A 16,928-nucleotide genomic window follows, 5' to 3' on the forward strand; every position below is an offset into this window, starting at 1 on the left:
GCTTCATTTGGTATATCGTATTTTTATTATGAACTTTTTTTTTTTTACTTCAAAAGAGATCATCATTCAAGATATCTCGCTCAAATGTGTTGCTCCCTCCAATCTTTTCTTTTTGATATAACTATGTGATCAGATTTGATTCAAATATTGTTGGCCCCAATTAAGGGTAGCTTGTCAAAAGACACTTTTTATGTACATATGAATTCGAACTTGAAACCTCATGGCGACCAAAGCCCCTTCCATCAGGACCATCACTCTATGTCGGTACTCCCTCCAATCTTAAATGTAGGAGCTATAGTTGAGAGGATTATTTTGGTCTTTAATGTAATAGTTCAATTTACTTTATCTCCCAAATTTAAAATTTTTTCCCCAGACTACCCATAGTAAATGGGCATTTTCATTATTATGGGCAGTTTCCAATGCAAATGATCAAATGAGATATTTTTTAGGGAAATCAACAACAAAAATTACAAACAAATAATTAACTTAAATTATATTTTTAATCTCTATAAATTATCCTGCTCCTATAATTAGAACCGGAAGGAGTAATTTATTATAATAGCTGACCAGCTCCCCAAAATGTATTTCATACAACTAAAGGAAATCAATAAGGTTGGCCGGGTGTTGTGGTAATTAACAGCATAGAATTCAATATAATCCACTTAATGTTGCCACAGAAAAATCATAAAATTCATACATTTAAAAAAGAACTCAGAGAAAATAAATAATTTATTTTGTATTTTTTAAATGATATAGGTTTTTGTTTTTTATTTTAAAATAAATATAAATATATTTTCAATTTCTCTGAAATTATATATTAGTATATCTTGTATTTCTAAAATACATGACCATCTCTATTTGATACAAAGGGTAAATTAATAAATCTGGGTTGAGTTTTGTTGAAATTATACGACCTCTTATATTCATCAAAAATCCAAAAAATTCTTCTGAAATAAAAAAAACGTGATTTTAACCAGCAAGCAGCAAAACTCAAATAAAAAAAAATTCAAATGTCTCATCATCAGCTACTAATAGAAGACGCAAATCGATTCACCAAAAAAGAAAAAAAAAAGAAAAAAAAACAGAGAGAGAGAGGGAAAGAGAGAGAGAGAAGAAGAAGAAGAAGAAGAAGAAGAAGACATATAAGGAAAAGTTAGTCAAATTAATAACACGGTGATGATCACGATGTCTCCTCTCTGTTTCCTGAACAAGCAATTAATCAAACGTCGTTTAAGGAAAAAAAGGATTAATTTCACACAATAAATCATACTTTGAAAGCATGTTTTGTGTTTTTGTGTTTTGTGTTGTGTCTCTACCAAATCCACCACTTTGTCTTCTCGAACATATCTCGTGGCCCATTCTTCAACGTGCTGCAAATGTGATATTCCACAATCCATTCGGTTAAATGAAAGGAAATTAATGAATATGATTTGTACTTATCTTTAGAATGTAAATTTCAATTTTATTAATTAATGACATTTGTTTACCTAGGGATGCTTGGTTCAGCTGGTCGAAATGAAATAACTTATCCTGTAACAGTCCCACAGTAATAGTTCAGATTAGTCTAGGCTGTTGATAGTAATGTCCCCAAGTTTCTCACCATACCAGATAATGGAGTGATAATGATGATGATGATTTTTTTTTTTTCAGAACAAAAACTATAAATATGTTAATTTAGTCTATCTAATTTTATTCAATTTTTAACTAGGCCTTATATGTCGTTAAATTTTTTGTTCATTTTCTCACGTTTATATTCTTTTTCCTAAATACCAACATTTCCCTCTCCTTTCATTACAGTTCTTCTCTTTCTATATCTTTTTTCATGACATTTTTTTACCTAGAGATAAACTAAGAAAATGTATATGTCATGACAAAAAATTTTCTATAATTAATCAAGTAGGGATGCAACTATAAAATCACCTTTTTCTTCCAGATCAATTCATTGTCCCTGGGAAATTAAACACACATATGTACATATATATTCTATAACATTTCTGTTTTTGTGAAAGTGTGCCACAATTGCTGGCCCAAAAAATAAAACAAGCAAGCAAGAAAGTGTGCCACAATCTTCAATTCAATATCTTATTCCCTTATTGGCCAACAAAAAAAAAATCTTGTTCCTTAGAAAACAAAAGTAGCTAGCTATATGAAGAAACCTTCAAAAGTGATGGCCATGTTATATTTTGGATGATCCGAGACTCCACTAAACCTTGAAGGCTTTTGATTTTTTGCACCATCTTTTTTGAGAAGATGGTGTGTTTTTCTTGGACTTGAACCAAATAAACTACAGAGTACATAATATCCAAAATGGCATTTGCTTCTTCTTATTCTTCTTAAATTCAATATGCTGCCTCCACTCTTGATATAAGGTAAATTTTAAATTTTTTTCCCGTAATATAAGAAAAAAAGGAGTAATTAATTATTTTTTAATTTTACCTTTATTTATTATGATTTGAATTCTTAGACAACAATTTTAGGAATATAACTGTCATTTCTAAATAATAATAGCACAAAGTTGGGTTAATTTGAATTATATTAATTAAGGATTAGAAGAAGTATACATCTATACATAAATGTGTGTGTAGGGGGTGTGTGTGTTGGGGGCTTATGTGATGTCAAGGATTTATAACCTCAAAAGAAGTTGTGTCCTAGTGGTTAAAAGAATACTTACAAAATGATGTGATGCAACACACATGAAAATGGGTCATGATGTGTGTGTGTTTGTATTTATCTTGCAAGCAAAAATCCACACTTTAGGGCATTAATTAAAATAGCCGCGTGTGTGTGGGGGGCATGTTTTGGCATACTTTTGACTTGTGTCTGCAGGCAACATACGGTGGAGGCGGCGAGCCAATTATATATATATATATATATATATAGAGAGAGAGAGAGAGAGAGATCTTCTAAAAAAGAATTAGTTTTCAATTAATCCAGAAGTTCAATTAAATCTGGAGCCAACATATATTGCAATTTTGATTGGATAACGTATATTTAGAGCGCAAAATGATAGACCTTTTTTTTTTGGGTTTTTTGCTCTCAACATTTGCACAAAACAATCATAAAACAGAATTACCCAAACTTTATCTCTCCCTGTTTTTTTTTTTTTTGGGGTGAGGCATAAGACTCTGATCTATTGACATTTAATTTTAAGCAAATATCCCTCGGAGTACTGAAAATTAGCTGAATTTTTATTGGCATTCTCTATATTTAAATTTAATACAAGCGCAAGCGCGCGCGCCCAAAAAATTATCTTAGAAAAGAAGGAATAAATTTACAATTTCAAAAGAGATCCATATAATTTATATAATTTGTTCTCTTTCAGGAAAAGATTATATCTATTTTAGAAATATCGAAAAATTTGTGTAATTTGTTAAATTAAAAAAGTCTTAACCATTTGATGTACCTCAAGATTTAGAATTTTAAATCACTGTGCTTGGCTGATAAGAGAAATTAGGGAGCAAAGAAAATGGAAATAAGAGAAAAATATAGGAATGTGATTTTCTCACCTTATACTTTGACTAAACAAGAGAAAATGGGATGAGGGAAAAAAGGTTAATTTCATGTTAACAATATTTTATCATATTTTTATATAATGTCCGTTACGAATTCTAATTGAATAAAATATAATTGAAAATTTTTTATCCAATTTTAAATTTATTTTTAAAATTATTAAATATAAAATGGTCTAAAAATTTTAAAATGCAGTCAAACATATAAAGTAGTGCTCTTTCTGAAAGATATAAAATGCTGCAGTGTGAAGCTGAAATTGATAAGAAAAATTTGCATTTGAGAACCTAGAAACACATGTTGATTATTAATCTCACTAAAATGAAGGGAAAGTCAGGCAAAAATGGAAGGAGATAGGTCACGAAAATGAAAAAAACGATGGGCATGCCCATCCGTTTCTATCTGTAAAAAAAAAAATTACATCACACAGTTAAAAAAATCAGTTAATTATATTAATTGAGTCTAAAAATAAAAGAATTAAACTTTAATATCTTTATGCTAATCAAGTCTTCATTAATTATTTTTTATGACTATGAATAATAAAATTATAAGGAATAATTTAAGAAGTTTACAATAAATATTTATTAAAAAATAAGTAAAAATTAATAATTTTTTTATAAATAAAAACGGAAGGAGCATTTGGAAGGAGATTTCTCTCCTTAAAATCATACTTTTTGTAGGGAAAACTTGGATGAAAAACATGGGTCCCACATATTATTTTTCCTCCAACTCTCTCTTCTTTCCAACTTTAATTTCTTTCCTTATCCAAGCGTGAGTAAAAGAATATAGTTTTTCCCTTATTTTTTTCCCCCATACTTTTATCTTCCATCACTTTAATTTCTCTTCTTTAGCAAGCAAAATATAAAAGTCATTTAACTGATTAAAATTCATATATAATTATAAAAAACAATAATAAAATGAAATAATACTAGTATAATGTTGGAATAAATTAGAAAATTTTGCATAATTTAATATAAAAAAAATATGATGAGGATGAAGGGGAAAGCCATGTTGGAGAAAGTAACAGAGTCACAGGGGAAGAAGTTAGTAGAGACCAAATGGCACGTGTCAAGCGGTCATGCTGGTCATTGGGGCAACGGTGAGCCGTTTGCAGTGCACTTTCTCACATACGCAAACGATGACGTCACGCGCTAAGCCACGCCATTTCTCCATAAATACCCTCTTCACCTTCCTTCTCACCTCACCTGCAGACACCCCATTAACTCTCTCTCTCTCACTCTCTATATTGTTCTCAACCCTATCTAAGTCTTCCCCCAAGAAGCCGGTGGCGCTGCCTGTTGTGGTGGTTGTGATGACGGCGTCGATGAAGATAGCAGATGTCTGTAATGCGGTGCATGGGTTGAAGCCGGCCATGTTAATGGTGGTAGTTCAGATAGCGTTCGCCGGAGTCAATGTACTGTACAAGCTCGCCGTCAACGACGGCATGAACCTTCGAGTCGTCGTTGCCTATCGCTTTATCTTCGCCACCGTTTTCATTGCTCCTCTCGCTCTCATTCTCGAAAGGTCAGTTTCGCGTTATCATCTGACAATAGTTTTAATTTATATTTTGGTGTATATGTATGCTCCTAATCCAATGTTTATGTCAGTGTTTAGTCTTGGAATCTGTGTGCTTTATATATATACACTCCCTCCCTTACTACATATAAGATAGTTTTAACCAAATCCTGCATACAAATAAAGGTTTGTTATTTAATTAAACTAACAAATAATTTTTTAATTTTACTCCTAACAATATATCATGATAGTGGTAAAAAAAATGCAATTAATGATTTATTTTATTTTTAAGATAAGGGCAAAATTGTCTAATTACTCAATAATATCATTGCCACCCTTTATATTTAGGAACAAAATAAATTTCTAAAAAATACCTTATATATAAAAACAAAGAGAGTATATATATAAATTCACACTTGATTTTTAACATCATGATCAATTATCTTCTCATATGTTCATCTAGGTTTTATGCACAGAGATGAATATTTAAACCATGCATGCAATATGGAGTTATAAATTTATTAAAAGTCAAATGGGACTGTTTGCATTTCAAAACTTTTGAGGTGGTAATGGAAAGATATTTGACAATGTTGTGAGGAGGGAATATATCTGCAAGTCATTTCATCACTGTTTGAGAATATTCACAAAGCAATAGCAATAATAGTTGATAAAAGCTAGAGAAAAAAATTTAAGAAAATTAAGGACATGTTTGACCACCTATTCTAAAAATAATTTTTTGTTTTCCAAAACAAAAAAAAAAAATCTATTTAGTAATATGTTTTCGAAAAAAATTTTGGAAAACAAAAGAACAATATGATGTTTTGGCAAATAGAAAAATGAAAAAAAGTGTTCTAATAAGAGAAAAATAAAAAAATACTTATTTTTATTTTTTGTTTTGTTTTCAGAACATGTTTTATAAAACATCAATTTTTATAATAATAAAATAAAAACAATTTCAAACAGATTTTAAAAGGCTCGTTGGTGATAGTGCACATATATGCTCAAGAAAGAAATAAAGGAATAATAATTTGTGCTTCTTTTTCATTAACTGACTAAAGGTAAGCTATTTGCAGGAAGAAGAGACCAAAGATGACCTGGAAGATACTGTTTCAAGCATTTCTTTGTGGTTTGTTTGGGTAAGTATCAACTCATGTTTAACTAATAATTAATAGTTATAACCATATACTTTGTGTGTGCGCTTTTCTGTTCATCATAATGATTTCTTTTCAATGACAACAAGTAAAAGGTTCAATATTTAAAGAGGAAAATTGGTCGAATTTACATATATTGGGATTCTTTTTAGATAGGTAAAATGGTCCTATATATCCATATGTATTTAAAATATACAATGGGCTAATTTTTTATAATATAGCAAACCAATTTTTGAACATCCGCAGAGAGATGTGCCCATTTTTAATATTCAACCATGCCTCAATTGGAATTCTTTCCCTCAAAAGGAGTACGGCCATGTGGCATTGGATTCAGCCTTAATTAAGATAAACTTATTTATGTCATCACTTCCAAGCTTCAGCGTGCATTTCATCAAAATCAAAAAAAATTTAAACCTCATTAAATCTGTTTAAAAATTCAACAAGTTTACAACTTTACCCTTATTAAATTTATACATACTTTAAAAATAAAATTTTGTAACATCTAATAACCTTTCTAGCATTTAATAGGGGCTCGAGAATAAAGATGAACATAATAATAATTAAAATACCTTATAAATATGATTAAAATAAATACGTTCAGCCTTCTAATAGAGAAACCTAACCTCTTAGTCAAAACTATTATCAAAACTCTTATTAGAATGAGTCATGATGGAAAACCTCCTCTATATACGACTTAAACTAAAAATCTTAAAGAAATTAAAAAAGCTCCCTTAGAAGACACCTTTAATTAATTGATTAGTGAGCTGTCGTTATTTCCTCCTTTTTATAAATTTGTAGCAGACACTTGAGAGAATTGAGAGTCATAGGTTAGTCCAATAATTAATACTGATGTTTCTTTGTTGGGAAATGGCAATTTTAGTGGGAATTAAATGCAAAGCTAATAAGTATCTGCAAGGCATGCAGTGCAAATAGAATCGTATGGAAGCGTGACTCTTTCTCCACCTTCCGTTTGTAACTTTACGTGAAATCTGAAGTCTTTTGTAGACCTCAAGTTCTTCATTTCATATTGCTTCTCTGTCACCCACCAGTTAAAGAACTTATAGTTTTTATTTAAAAAAAAAAAGTGTGTGTGTATTATTTTAGCAATACCTTTTTCCCATTCAAGTGACAAGTGCAAGTGGCTGTGTATTTAGGATACTTATTTCTATAAATACTACTTTTAAGGCCGTGTTTTACTGTTTCCATATATTAGTGATGTAGTAGATATTTTAGTTTACTATTTTTCCCACTCAAGTCCAATCGGTTGTGTATTTAGGAGACTTATTTCTGAAAGAACTTGTCAGGCCCTGTTTTACTGCTTTTATGTTTAAGTGACAAGTAACACAAGCATTACAATCACCGTCAACGAATTATGCACTATTACTAGCTAATTAAAATTACAGCAATTTTCCTTGAATTTTATTGACATTATGGAGTCCTATAATATTTTTATAACTTAGACCTCCTTTTAAAATAATATAATTACCTGGACTTTCCCTGATTTTTCATATAAGTTACATAAATCAACTTTCTATTTTCAAATTACACAATCCCATAATTTCTTTCAAATCACACAAATATTGTTCTATATTTTAGGGAAGGTTATTGTCTGTGTAAATAAAGTTGATGCAATTTAAATCTATAATCGAGCTATGTATAATTTTAATAAACTATCGAAAAAGTGTGTATCAATAGTTTCTGTTTGCAGTTCAAAAGTTATATCTCAGGAAAACTTTGTATGCTTTTATGAAAATTCTACAAATTTAATTTTTATTCATTAATTAATATTTTAAAAATAGTTATCTAATTTCTTACTATATGTTAAGATGGGAATCTTCAAGCTCAAACTCTAATAGCAAATACAATGATGAAATTTTATTAGTTTGAATATCTATGTAACAGGTTGGCCAAAGAAAAAATATCTATGTAACAGGAATTTGACCATGACTAGTTTAGAACGGCTTTATTTTTTTAAGTATGATTAACATATTAATCTATTAAAAAATTTTAATCTTTTATTATCAATTACTACGTCCAGTCTTATTTATTATCAATTATTTAGTCCTAATTACAAGGTATATCATAAATTTTTCCTCTTCCATTAAATGTTGGTGAGATAAGAGAGACTATGTAATTAAAGTATGCATATTTAATAATAATAAAATTAAAATTAATTAAATTTTTAGATAAAATTAATAAGTTTTAATTTTTTTTATTCTGTTAAAATAAGTTAGAAGAGACTTATAAATAGAATTAGAAAAAATATTTTCCTGTTTTCCTTTTAGGTTCTTTTTTTGTTGTTGACATAGTTGTTTTGATATTATTTTAGTAACAAATAAATTAAATAAAGTAACTAATATTGTGATGCATATATACATTATTATAAATGTAGAGGATCAGTGGCACAAAACTTATACTTGGAAGCATTGGCTTTAACATCAGCAACATTTGTTTCAGCGATGGCCAATCTTATTCCAGCCATCACCTTTATAATGGCTGTCTCCTTCCGGTGAGTTTCCTTATACCTATAAGTTTCTTTCTTTCATTTTTCTTTAATCACTTTCTTTTCTTTCTTATATTCTTAGTTTCAATTATCCTTTTTCTCTTATGTTCTTTTCTCATAAACAATATAATCAACTTGTTAGGTTTAGTGATGCATGATTTGTCTTGTTAACATTGAACACATTTCCAAGTTCATCTCCTCGACAAAAGTTTCTTCTTTTATGCTTCTTTGCTTAAACCTTTTCTTTTCTAATCCAACGAACTTTTCTTCAACTTTTTTCAAGGAGAACATGTAACTTTTGATCCAAAACTTTTCCTCTATTATCAATTCAATTCTAAACTTTGTCATTTCTTAAATCAATAAACTACAAGAAGTTAGGAATTGAGTTGGACTTAATTATAGTTTAAGGACTAATCGAAAATTGAAAACAAAAATTAAAGAGTAAAAGTTATATTATTCCTTTACATATATAAATATAAACTTTGATGGAAAATTATATTTCTATACAATAATATCACTACAAATTAACATCCAAAATTTGCAAATCATGAAAGATATGACTTATTTCTTGAAGTCTAATCATGAACAGCTTGGAGAGTTTAAATTTAAGAACAGCATCAGGAAAAGCCAAGATCATTGGAACAATAACAGGAATAAGTGGGGCTATGATTCTGACATTTTTCAAAGGCTTAGAAATACACACAGGCTCCTTCCATATCACCCTCATGCATCATCGTAATGGACACATGGCATCACCACAGTCTTCCTTTGGCGGCAACACCCTCTTAGGTGCTCTCTGTGCTATGGGAAGCAACTTTAGTTACTCTTTGTGGCTCATCATCCAGGTCCTTCTCTAAATTGATGGTTGCTATAAATAATAACATTGATCTACTATCTATATAAGATTGTTTTACTTCTTTTACTTGTTGTTTGTCATTTCACACACTACATTTTTTTCTTGGGGTTATTTCAATATAGACAAAGATGAGCAAGAATTACCCATGTCATTACTCAAGCACAGCTTTGATGAGTGTGACGGGGGCAATCATATCTATTGCTTTTGCTCTCTGTCTTGAGAGGGATATGATTCAATGGAAGCTGGGTTTGAATGTTAGGCTTCTTACTGCAGCCTATTCGGTATGTTGTTATATATTGTTCATGTTAATATGAGAATTTTTTTGGGAATTAATCAATTTTTGTTAATCATGTGAACTTTAATAATTAATAATTATTAATTATGAAAATAGGGAATAATTGTGTCTGGAGTAATGGTGGTGGTGATGGCATGGTGTATGCATATGAGAGGCCCTCTTTATGTTTCTGCTTTCAACCCCCTTTTGCTTGTCTTTGTGGCCATTGCTGGTTGTTTCATGTTGGATGAGAAGCTACATCTTGGAAGGTAAATATATTTGCCCTTCACAGTATGCATGCAACTACACACAAATACATAAATTTTGTGAATTTGCGTCAAGATATAACTATCAAGGATAAAAAATTTGATATACAGTACTCTCTCTGTTTCATTATATTTGTCGTTTTAGGGGGAAATTTTTAAAATTATCAATGTTATGTTAGACGTCCAAAGCAACATTTAATGATATTTTACATGTTTTACCCTTAGAGCAATATTCTATCTCTCCTTGCATGCTTTTAGAAGTATTAAAGTCTGGGATAAACAAGGGGCAAATTTAGTAAAATATGTCATATTTTTACATATTTATTGAATCGCTTAAATGAAAAATATAATGAAACATAGCGAGTATAAAATTTGCATAAGTTTTATGGGACCGAAAATGTATATTATCTATGGCTCCCCCCCCCCCGGGCCATTGAGCACAACTTTTTAGTATATGTACTTTCATTTTTAAATCAATTACACACACTCCCACACACAAAGTTTTTTTTTTTCTTTTTCTTTTTTCAAATTACAAGGGCAAACACTAAAGCCTGAACTTATAGGTAGGATCGATCCTGCAATCTCTCACATATAAGAAAGCGCCTTATGCATGCATGGTTGTGTACCCATGTGCATACATATGTACTCATGTTTGACCATAAGCAGACATCATGCACATTATATTTTTATGTCATATGCAAGTTACTTTATGATTTATGACTTGGCACCACAAATTTGCAGCGTAATTGGAGGGATGTTGATAATATGTGGATTATATGTGGTTCTATGGGGAAAACGCAAAGAAATGAAGAAGATGAATCAACTTGTTCCATCCCAGAGCCTCCATGAAATTATAGTGAGATCTCCCACAGAAGATAAACATATCCCTCACAACAACAATAATAATGATATTGAACTTGTTAGAGATAGTGACCATTCATCAGAAAATGCAAATGAAAATGCAAATGAAGAAATGAAGGATAATCAGAACAAAAGGCAGAGATCAGAGGATGAAGAAAAAAAGGAAGAAGCAATATCAAGAAATAGCTAAAATTTTTATAAATATTCAGTTCTTCTATATATATGTATATATATTAGAAGATTTATTTGGCTAGTGCCATCCATTTCTAGAAGCTCCAACACTTGTTATCAGCAGTTTTCGTGGTTTAGAGGAAAAGCAGGGCGATGGTGCCATAGATAGATGCTTTTTGCTTCTTCTTCTTCTTCTTCTTGTTTTTTTTTTTTTCGCTTAGTTTATTTTGTTTTATATATTTTATTTGTTTAAAAGCTCAATCAGTAGAGCATATTTTCCAATTGTGACATGAAAGATATGGTCATGTTATATATGTTTAGTTAGTTTTCTTGGATCAATTATATACTTATTGTCTGATGATGGTATCTGGATTCCACACATGTACACTTTTTGTGCAAGTGGTATAGAATTGATTTAGATAGTCTTCTTGTTATTTTTTTTTTCTTCACCATTATTTGATTTAAGTAGTCCAAATCTTATTTATATATTTTCAATTTAAATTATTTTTTAAGGTGATAGTCAAAATATTGTTGTAATTTCTTATAAAATTTAAAGGAAATTAAAATTTAATAAAAATAATAAAGTTTAGACTCTTCAAAATTAGTTTAGCTTTTGGATTTTTTTTTAAATTTTGTAGGAAATATATGAATTATTATTTATGAGAATTAAAGAGAATACTATTTAACTTGTCTATCTTTAATTTCAAGAAGAAAAATAAAATACTATTTATTTGGAAAAGTTGAGGAATAAAAGTGAAGTGGCCAAAAAAAAAAAAGGGAAGTGAAGTGTCCAAGTACCGATTAGAGTGACAAAGGTGAGGCCTCTTTTTTATAATATAAAATGCTTCCTTTTTAAAAGTAGTTTTGTCTATTTAATCCAGGGAAAACATTTCCAAATAAAAAGCAAAAAGAAATGAAAAGGACATTATGGAAGAATTTTTCTTCGAAATATGATAAATTTAACTTGTAATATAGTTGGGTTGTAGTTGTACCATATGTTTAAAATAAAAGAGATGATACGTTTGATTTTTTCTGTCTTCTTAGTTGTTAGGCCTCTTTGAAAAGGGGAATATATTTTGGAATTTTGGCAGATAAGTGGACCTTAGCTAAAATGACTTCCTTTTCTCAAATTTCACTTTTTAACTTTTTTTCCATTCCTAATATATAGAATATGTATGTTTGTATATTAATTAAATATTGTTCGCTGTTTTTGTTCATGGTTAATTTCCATACAAATTTTGATGTGGCAACATCTCAAACAAATCGACGTTCTGAAGATTTTATAGGGTGAATGAGCGAATGATTAATTTTTTTTAATTTTTTTATTGTTTTAAGAAAATAAAAATAACATTTAAACTGTAAATTTTAAGTAATATATTTAAACTAAAAAATAGGAGAATAAATAAATCACTTAATTACAATTACATTATCTATAAAATCTTTATGGTTTAGCGATTCTGTCAGCCTATACTTACCGGATTGAATTCGTTTGAATAACCAACATTAGTTGAATAGACATGAATTAACTCTTGGTATACAACTATAATTAAATTGTTCATTTTCAACACAAAAACATGCGCCATTAATAGTTGTTTTTTTTGTCTAATTTTGTGTATATATAAACCCAGTATATAATACAATGCATTATTTTCACACAAAAAAAATACAATGCATTAATTTCTGTTTAAACTTACACCGAAAGGGAGGGGAAAGACTACAAAATAATTGAAAATTGTAACTAAGTTAAAAAATTGAAAAATATTAAAAATTAAACTTCGATTGCAAGATAATAATAACTTTTTACAAAGAAATATTATAATAGTGATAATAACAGGAACAGCCTAACAACACTATCATCATTTGAAATGCCAAAAACCATATTGGCTTAGAAGGATACATTAGAATATATTAAAAAGTCCCACGTTGAGAACTTGGGCCTCCCTTCTACCCAAAAAAAAAAAAAAGTCACACATTAATTTATTAAAAATGAATTGAAGGTATATAAGATTCAAGCAAGTCCTATAAGATTAAGTTTTTTTTTATAGAGTGACAAACCTAATATAAACCTAATCCTCAAAAATTTAATGTGATATAAGAGTCATTATTTGAGATGGAAAAAAACAAAAAAAAATGAAAGGGTAAGAAATAAAAAAACTAAAAATATATATATAGAGAAGATCATGGACATGAGGCTCTTAAGATTTGAGGCTCAAAAGAAGTACAAGCCCACCCAAAGAGTAAAAAAAAAAAAAAATGAACGAATGAATGATAAAAGAAAAAAATAGTAGGAGGAATATTAGAATATATTAAAAAAATTTTTCATTGATTAATTGAAGAATGTATTGAAAGTATATAAGATTAAAACAAGTGGCCTGTCAAATTAGCTTAAATTATTTTATTCATAATTGGACCATTGCGTCCAAGGTTTAAATGCTGGTGCCATGAATCGTTACGGAAAGGATCCCTTATATGTATAGAAGTGTTTTCAAAATTATAATACGTTATAATTTTTTTCTTTGAAAACAATTTTTTAATAAAATAATACATTATAAGAATTAATCTAAGTTTTTTTTATATATATTTTGTTCCCTTCTAGACAGCTTCCAACTCTAATACAACATATAGTGGTCCTTTGGGTACCTCATAAAAAAAATTCTTCTTTGAATCAAAATCACTTGTCACGTGTCGATTAGTTAATTAATTAATTATATTTGGTTAACGTTTTTCTTGCTGTTACTGTTAGTATCTCAATTGGAAGATAATGTTCTTCTTCTAGTTTTATCAATTTTTTTTTTCAAAACTTTAGTGTTAGTATCTCTAAAGTTGGCAGAATATATTTCTTATGTCGCCAAAATAATTCAGGCCACGAATACACATAAAAAAATTAAATTAAAAAAATTACATTATTAATCAAACTGATGAATGTATATCTAGCATTAACAACAATCTATTTAAGTTGAGACTACTGTGCTGTCTTTTTTATTTTATATATATATATATATATATAATAGAAAAAGGTTTATTTTTAAACTAATGAGCTTTTCATGAGATTTTAATTTGGTATAATATTTAGAATATATATGTATTGATTGATTTAAAATGAAAAAGATGTTTTATCATCCAAATATAAAAATTTTTATATTTTATATTGAGTTTTGGGACGTGTAAAATGACAATAAAATATTTACAAATTAACATACGAATAAAAAATACAAACTCCGCTCCGCTGTCACAATACTCATAAATCATAACAATACCGGATGCTGTATAATTGGGAAAAAAATATAAATTAGATAAAACTACAAAATTGTGATTTAAGTACGAAACTAAATAAAAAAATAGAATGAGATTTTTTTTTTTTTTCTTGGTGCCAGAAGAAACTATTATCATTAAACAAAACCGAATCCAGGAATACAAGTAAAAGTCTTAACCAACACCAGAAGCAGCATCGTGAACTAAAATCTTGGCCAAAGGGGGTGGGGGATTAGAAACCCAAGAGGGACACACTCCCTTATCAGAATTACTAACAAGTCAATGGGCTGCTAGGTTAACGATACGGGGAACCCATGAGAAACTAACAGACTAGAAAGATGAGCTAAGTTGTCCGATATCATCCAGGATACTCCAATAATGCCAGTCGGGAGCTGCTTCATCAATATTAAGAGCTTGAATAAGAGCACGACAGTCAGATTCAAAAGTGACTGAAGGTAAGTTGAGATCTTCTGCCATCTGTACCCCTTTGCGAAGTCCCAAAGCCTCGTATTGAAAACCAGAATCTGCCTTACATGAGCTGCTACACCACTCCAGTGAGTCTCCTGCGGCATCTCTGAAGATGACTCCCAAGCCAGCTTTCCTTTCACACTGAATGCACCATCATTATTACAGTTAATATAAGGGGAAGTAGGAGCACACCAATTTGGAGGAGAGTTTAGAGGTATCTCCTCAAAATCAACATCAACTTCCTTAAAACGAGTCCATTTACGCACTACCCAAAACTCTATTAAGGGGGATTCAGATTGTCTAGCAACAAACATAGGATCAATAGAAGATCTTCTATATAAACAAGCACACCTAGCTTTCTAAATCTGCCAGCAAGTCATAGCAACTATTTCCTTACCAAAACCATCAAGATCAGATTCAACAAAACACCAATATAGCCAGTGGTCTACACGCTCAAAACTCAAGAGATCAGGATTCAAAGTCAGCATAGAGCTAAATCAAGTACATTTGACCCAATCACAAGCAAGGAAGAGGTGTTCCATAGATTTAGAGAAAGAGTGACAGCAAGGGCAAAGGGCCAAATTAACAATATAAAATCGAAAAGGTTTAGTCAAAACAGGTAGAGAATTCTTTAAAATCTTCCAAATGAAATATTTGACTTTTTCAGGAATTTTAAGGTGCCAAATGATCTTCCAAAATTGTTCTGACAAATTGAAAGAACTCCTAGGAACATTAGACCCCTCAACCACAACTTAATGTCATGATTCATCATTTTTCATGAGGTTAAGGAGCTCCAGAACGTTTTAGAACCCTCCAGAAGGCTCTCGAGCAACCTTAAAAGTGCTAGAGAGTGTAAGAATATTCTAGAGAAGTCTACACAACTCTAGCCTCAATATTTTAATATATGCTACTAGATCTTTCTATGTAAATATCTAAATATTTGTTGTAAATATCTAGGAGAGGATTCTAGAGAATCATTTGTAACCGTAGGATCAATTCGATCTCCACCTCCCATTAAGGAGGTGAGAAATATCTAGACCTAAGGAGGAGGCCTATAAATACCTTACCCTTCCTCATTTGTAACACAACCCTTAAGTTCTCAAAGTAATACTACTCTCATATTCTCCAAGCTCTCTTCTAAGTATCCTTTGCCCTCAAGCTTTCCATTTCCTCAAACTTAGCCAAGCATCCTCCTTTCATACAAGTTAAGCTTACTTAGCAACTTCCAATGAAGATTGTCTAAGTGCCACACGGGTCGAAAGACTAGTCCCGTGATAGTTGGTATCAGAGCACGGTTCTAACCTTTGTGCTTAAAGGAAGGTATTGTACAATGACAACCGAGGAAGGAAACGTTATTGGCGTGGAAGCACAAGAGCAAGCTCGTGTACATGAGGAGCAAGCTCATACCAAGTCTAAGAAAGAGTGAGGCCAGAGCAGGGCACCCACAAGTGAGTCCTTTGAACCTCATGTTACTAGCTTGGAATCTAACATGGAGGAAGTGAGAACTACCATTAGGGGACTCGACGATCAACTCAACAATCTCATGCAAGAGAATGCTGAAGTGATGCGCGTTGCCAAGTCGATGATTGCAGAACTTGGCAATAATTTGGGGGAGGACATTCGTTCCCTCACACATGATCTCACTGATCTCTGCAAATACATTAGAGATGAGGTACGAGGTTTACACCTTCAAATTAATGATATTCGTCATGAGTAGGAATCTCATCATTGTGTAAGCAACCCTATTAGTGGTAGTACTTCAAACGCCACTTCTCAGGGTTTGAAAGTACCTAAGCTAGCTATGTACAATGGGGCTCGTACTGCTACAATTGTGGATAACTTCCTCTTTGTTCTAGAACAGTACTTCAAGGCCATGGGAGTCTCTAACGACTTGATCAGAATCAAAAATGCTTTAACTTTCCTTCAAGATGCAGCCCAATTATGGTGGCACAGAAAGCATGCCGAGAGAGAGAAGGGCATCTGCACTCTCAACACATGGGAGCTATTCAAGTCAAAACTCCACAAGCACTTTGTTCCTCACAATGCTGGGCTCGAGGTAAGCTTTGTAGGTTGAGACAAAGTGATAGTATTCCTGACTACATCA

At 30.7% G+C, this 16,928-nt stretch overlaps 1 protein-coding gene across 1 annotated transcript; it reads left to right on the plus strand.

The window, feature by feature from the left end:
- Positions 1–4,727: 4,727 nt before the first annotated feature.
- LOC129305214 (WAT1-related protein At1g25270-like) lies at positions 4,728–11,520 on the plus strand. Its single transcript, XM_054945201.1, has 7 exons — positions 4,728–5,031; positions 6,096–6,158; positions 8,566–8,682; positions 9,266–9,521; positions 9,655–9,813; positions 9,924–10,075; positions 10,814–11,520. The coding sequence occupies exons 1-7, from the start codon at positions 4,820–4,822 to the stop codon at positions 11,121–11,123; spliced, it is 1,269 nt and encodes a 422-aa protein (XP_054801176.1). The 5' UTR covers positions 4,728–4,819; the 3' UTR covers positions 11,124–11,520.
- The last annotated feature ends 5,408 nt before the right edge of the window (positions 11,521–16,928 follow it).

Source organism: Prosopis cineraria, unplaced genomic scaffold (genome assembly GCF_029017545.1).
Source record: "Prosopis cineraria cultivar Desert tree isolate PC_DT_omini unplaced genomic scaffold, ASM2901754v1 PC3, whole genome shotgun sequence".
Classification (NCBI taxonomy): domain Eukaryota; kingdom Viridiplantae; phylum Streptophyta; class Magnoliopsida; order Fabales; family Fabaceae; genus Prosopis; species Prosopis cineraria.

What these genes read in the sequence shown, in the direction of transcription:
- LOC129305214 (XM_054945201.1), top strand. Translation starts at nt 4,820, where the DNA reads ATGACGGCGTCGATGAAGATAGCAGATGTCTGTAATGCGGTGCATGGG. An exon ending in CTTTGTGGCTCATCATCCAG is followed by an intron (nt 9,522 to 9,654) that starts GTCCTTCTCTAA and finishes ATTTCAATATAG; the next exon opens with ACAAAGATGAGCAAGAATTA. An exon ending in TTCTTACTGCAGCCTATTCG is followed by an intron (nt 9,814 to 9,923) that starts GTATGTTGTTAT and finishes TTATGAAAATAG; the next exon opens with GGAATAATTGTGTCTGGAGT.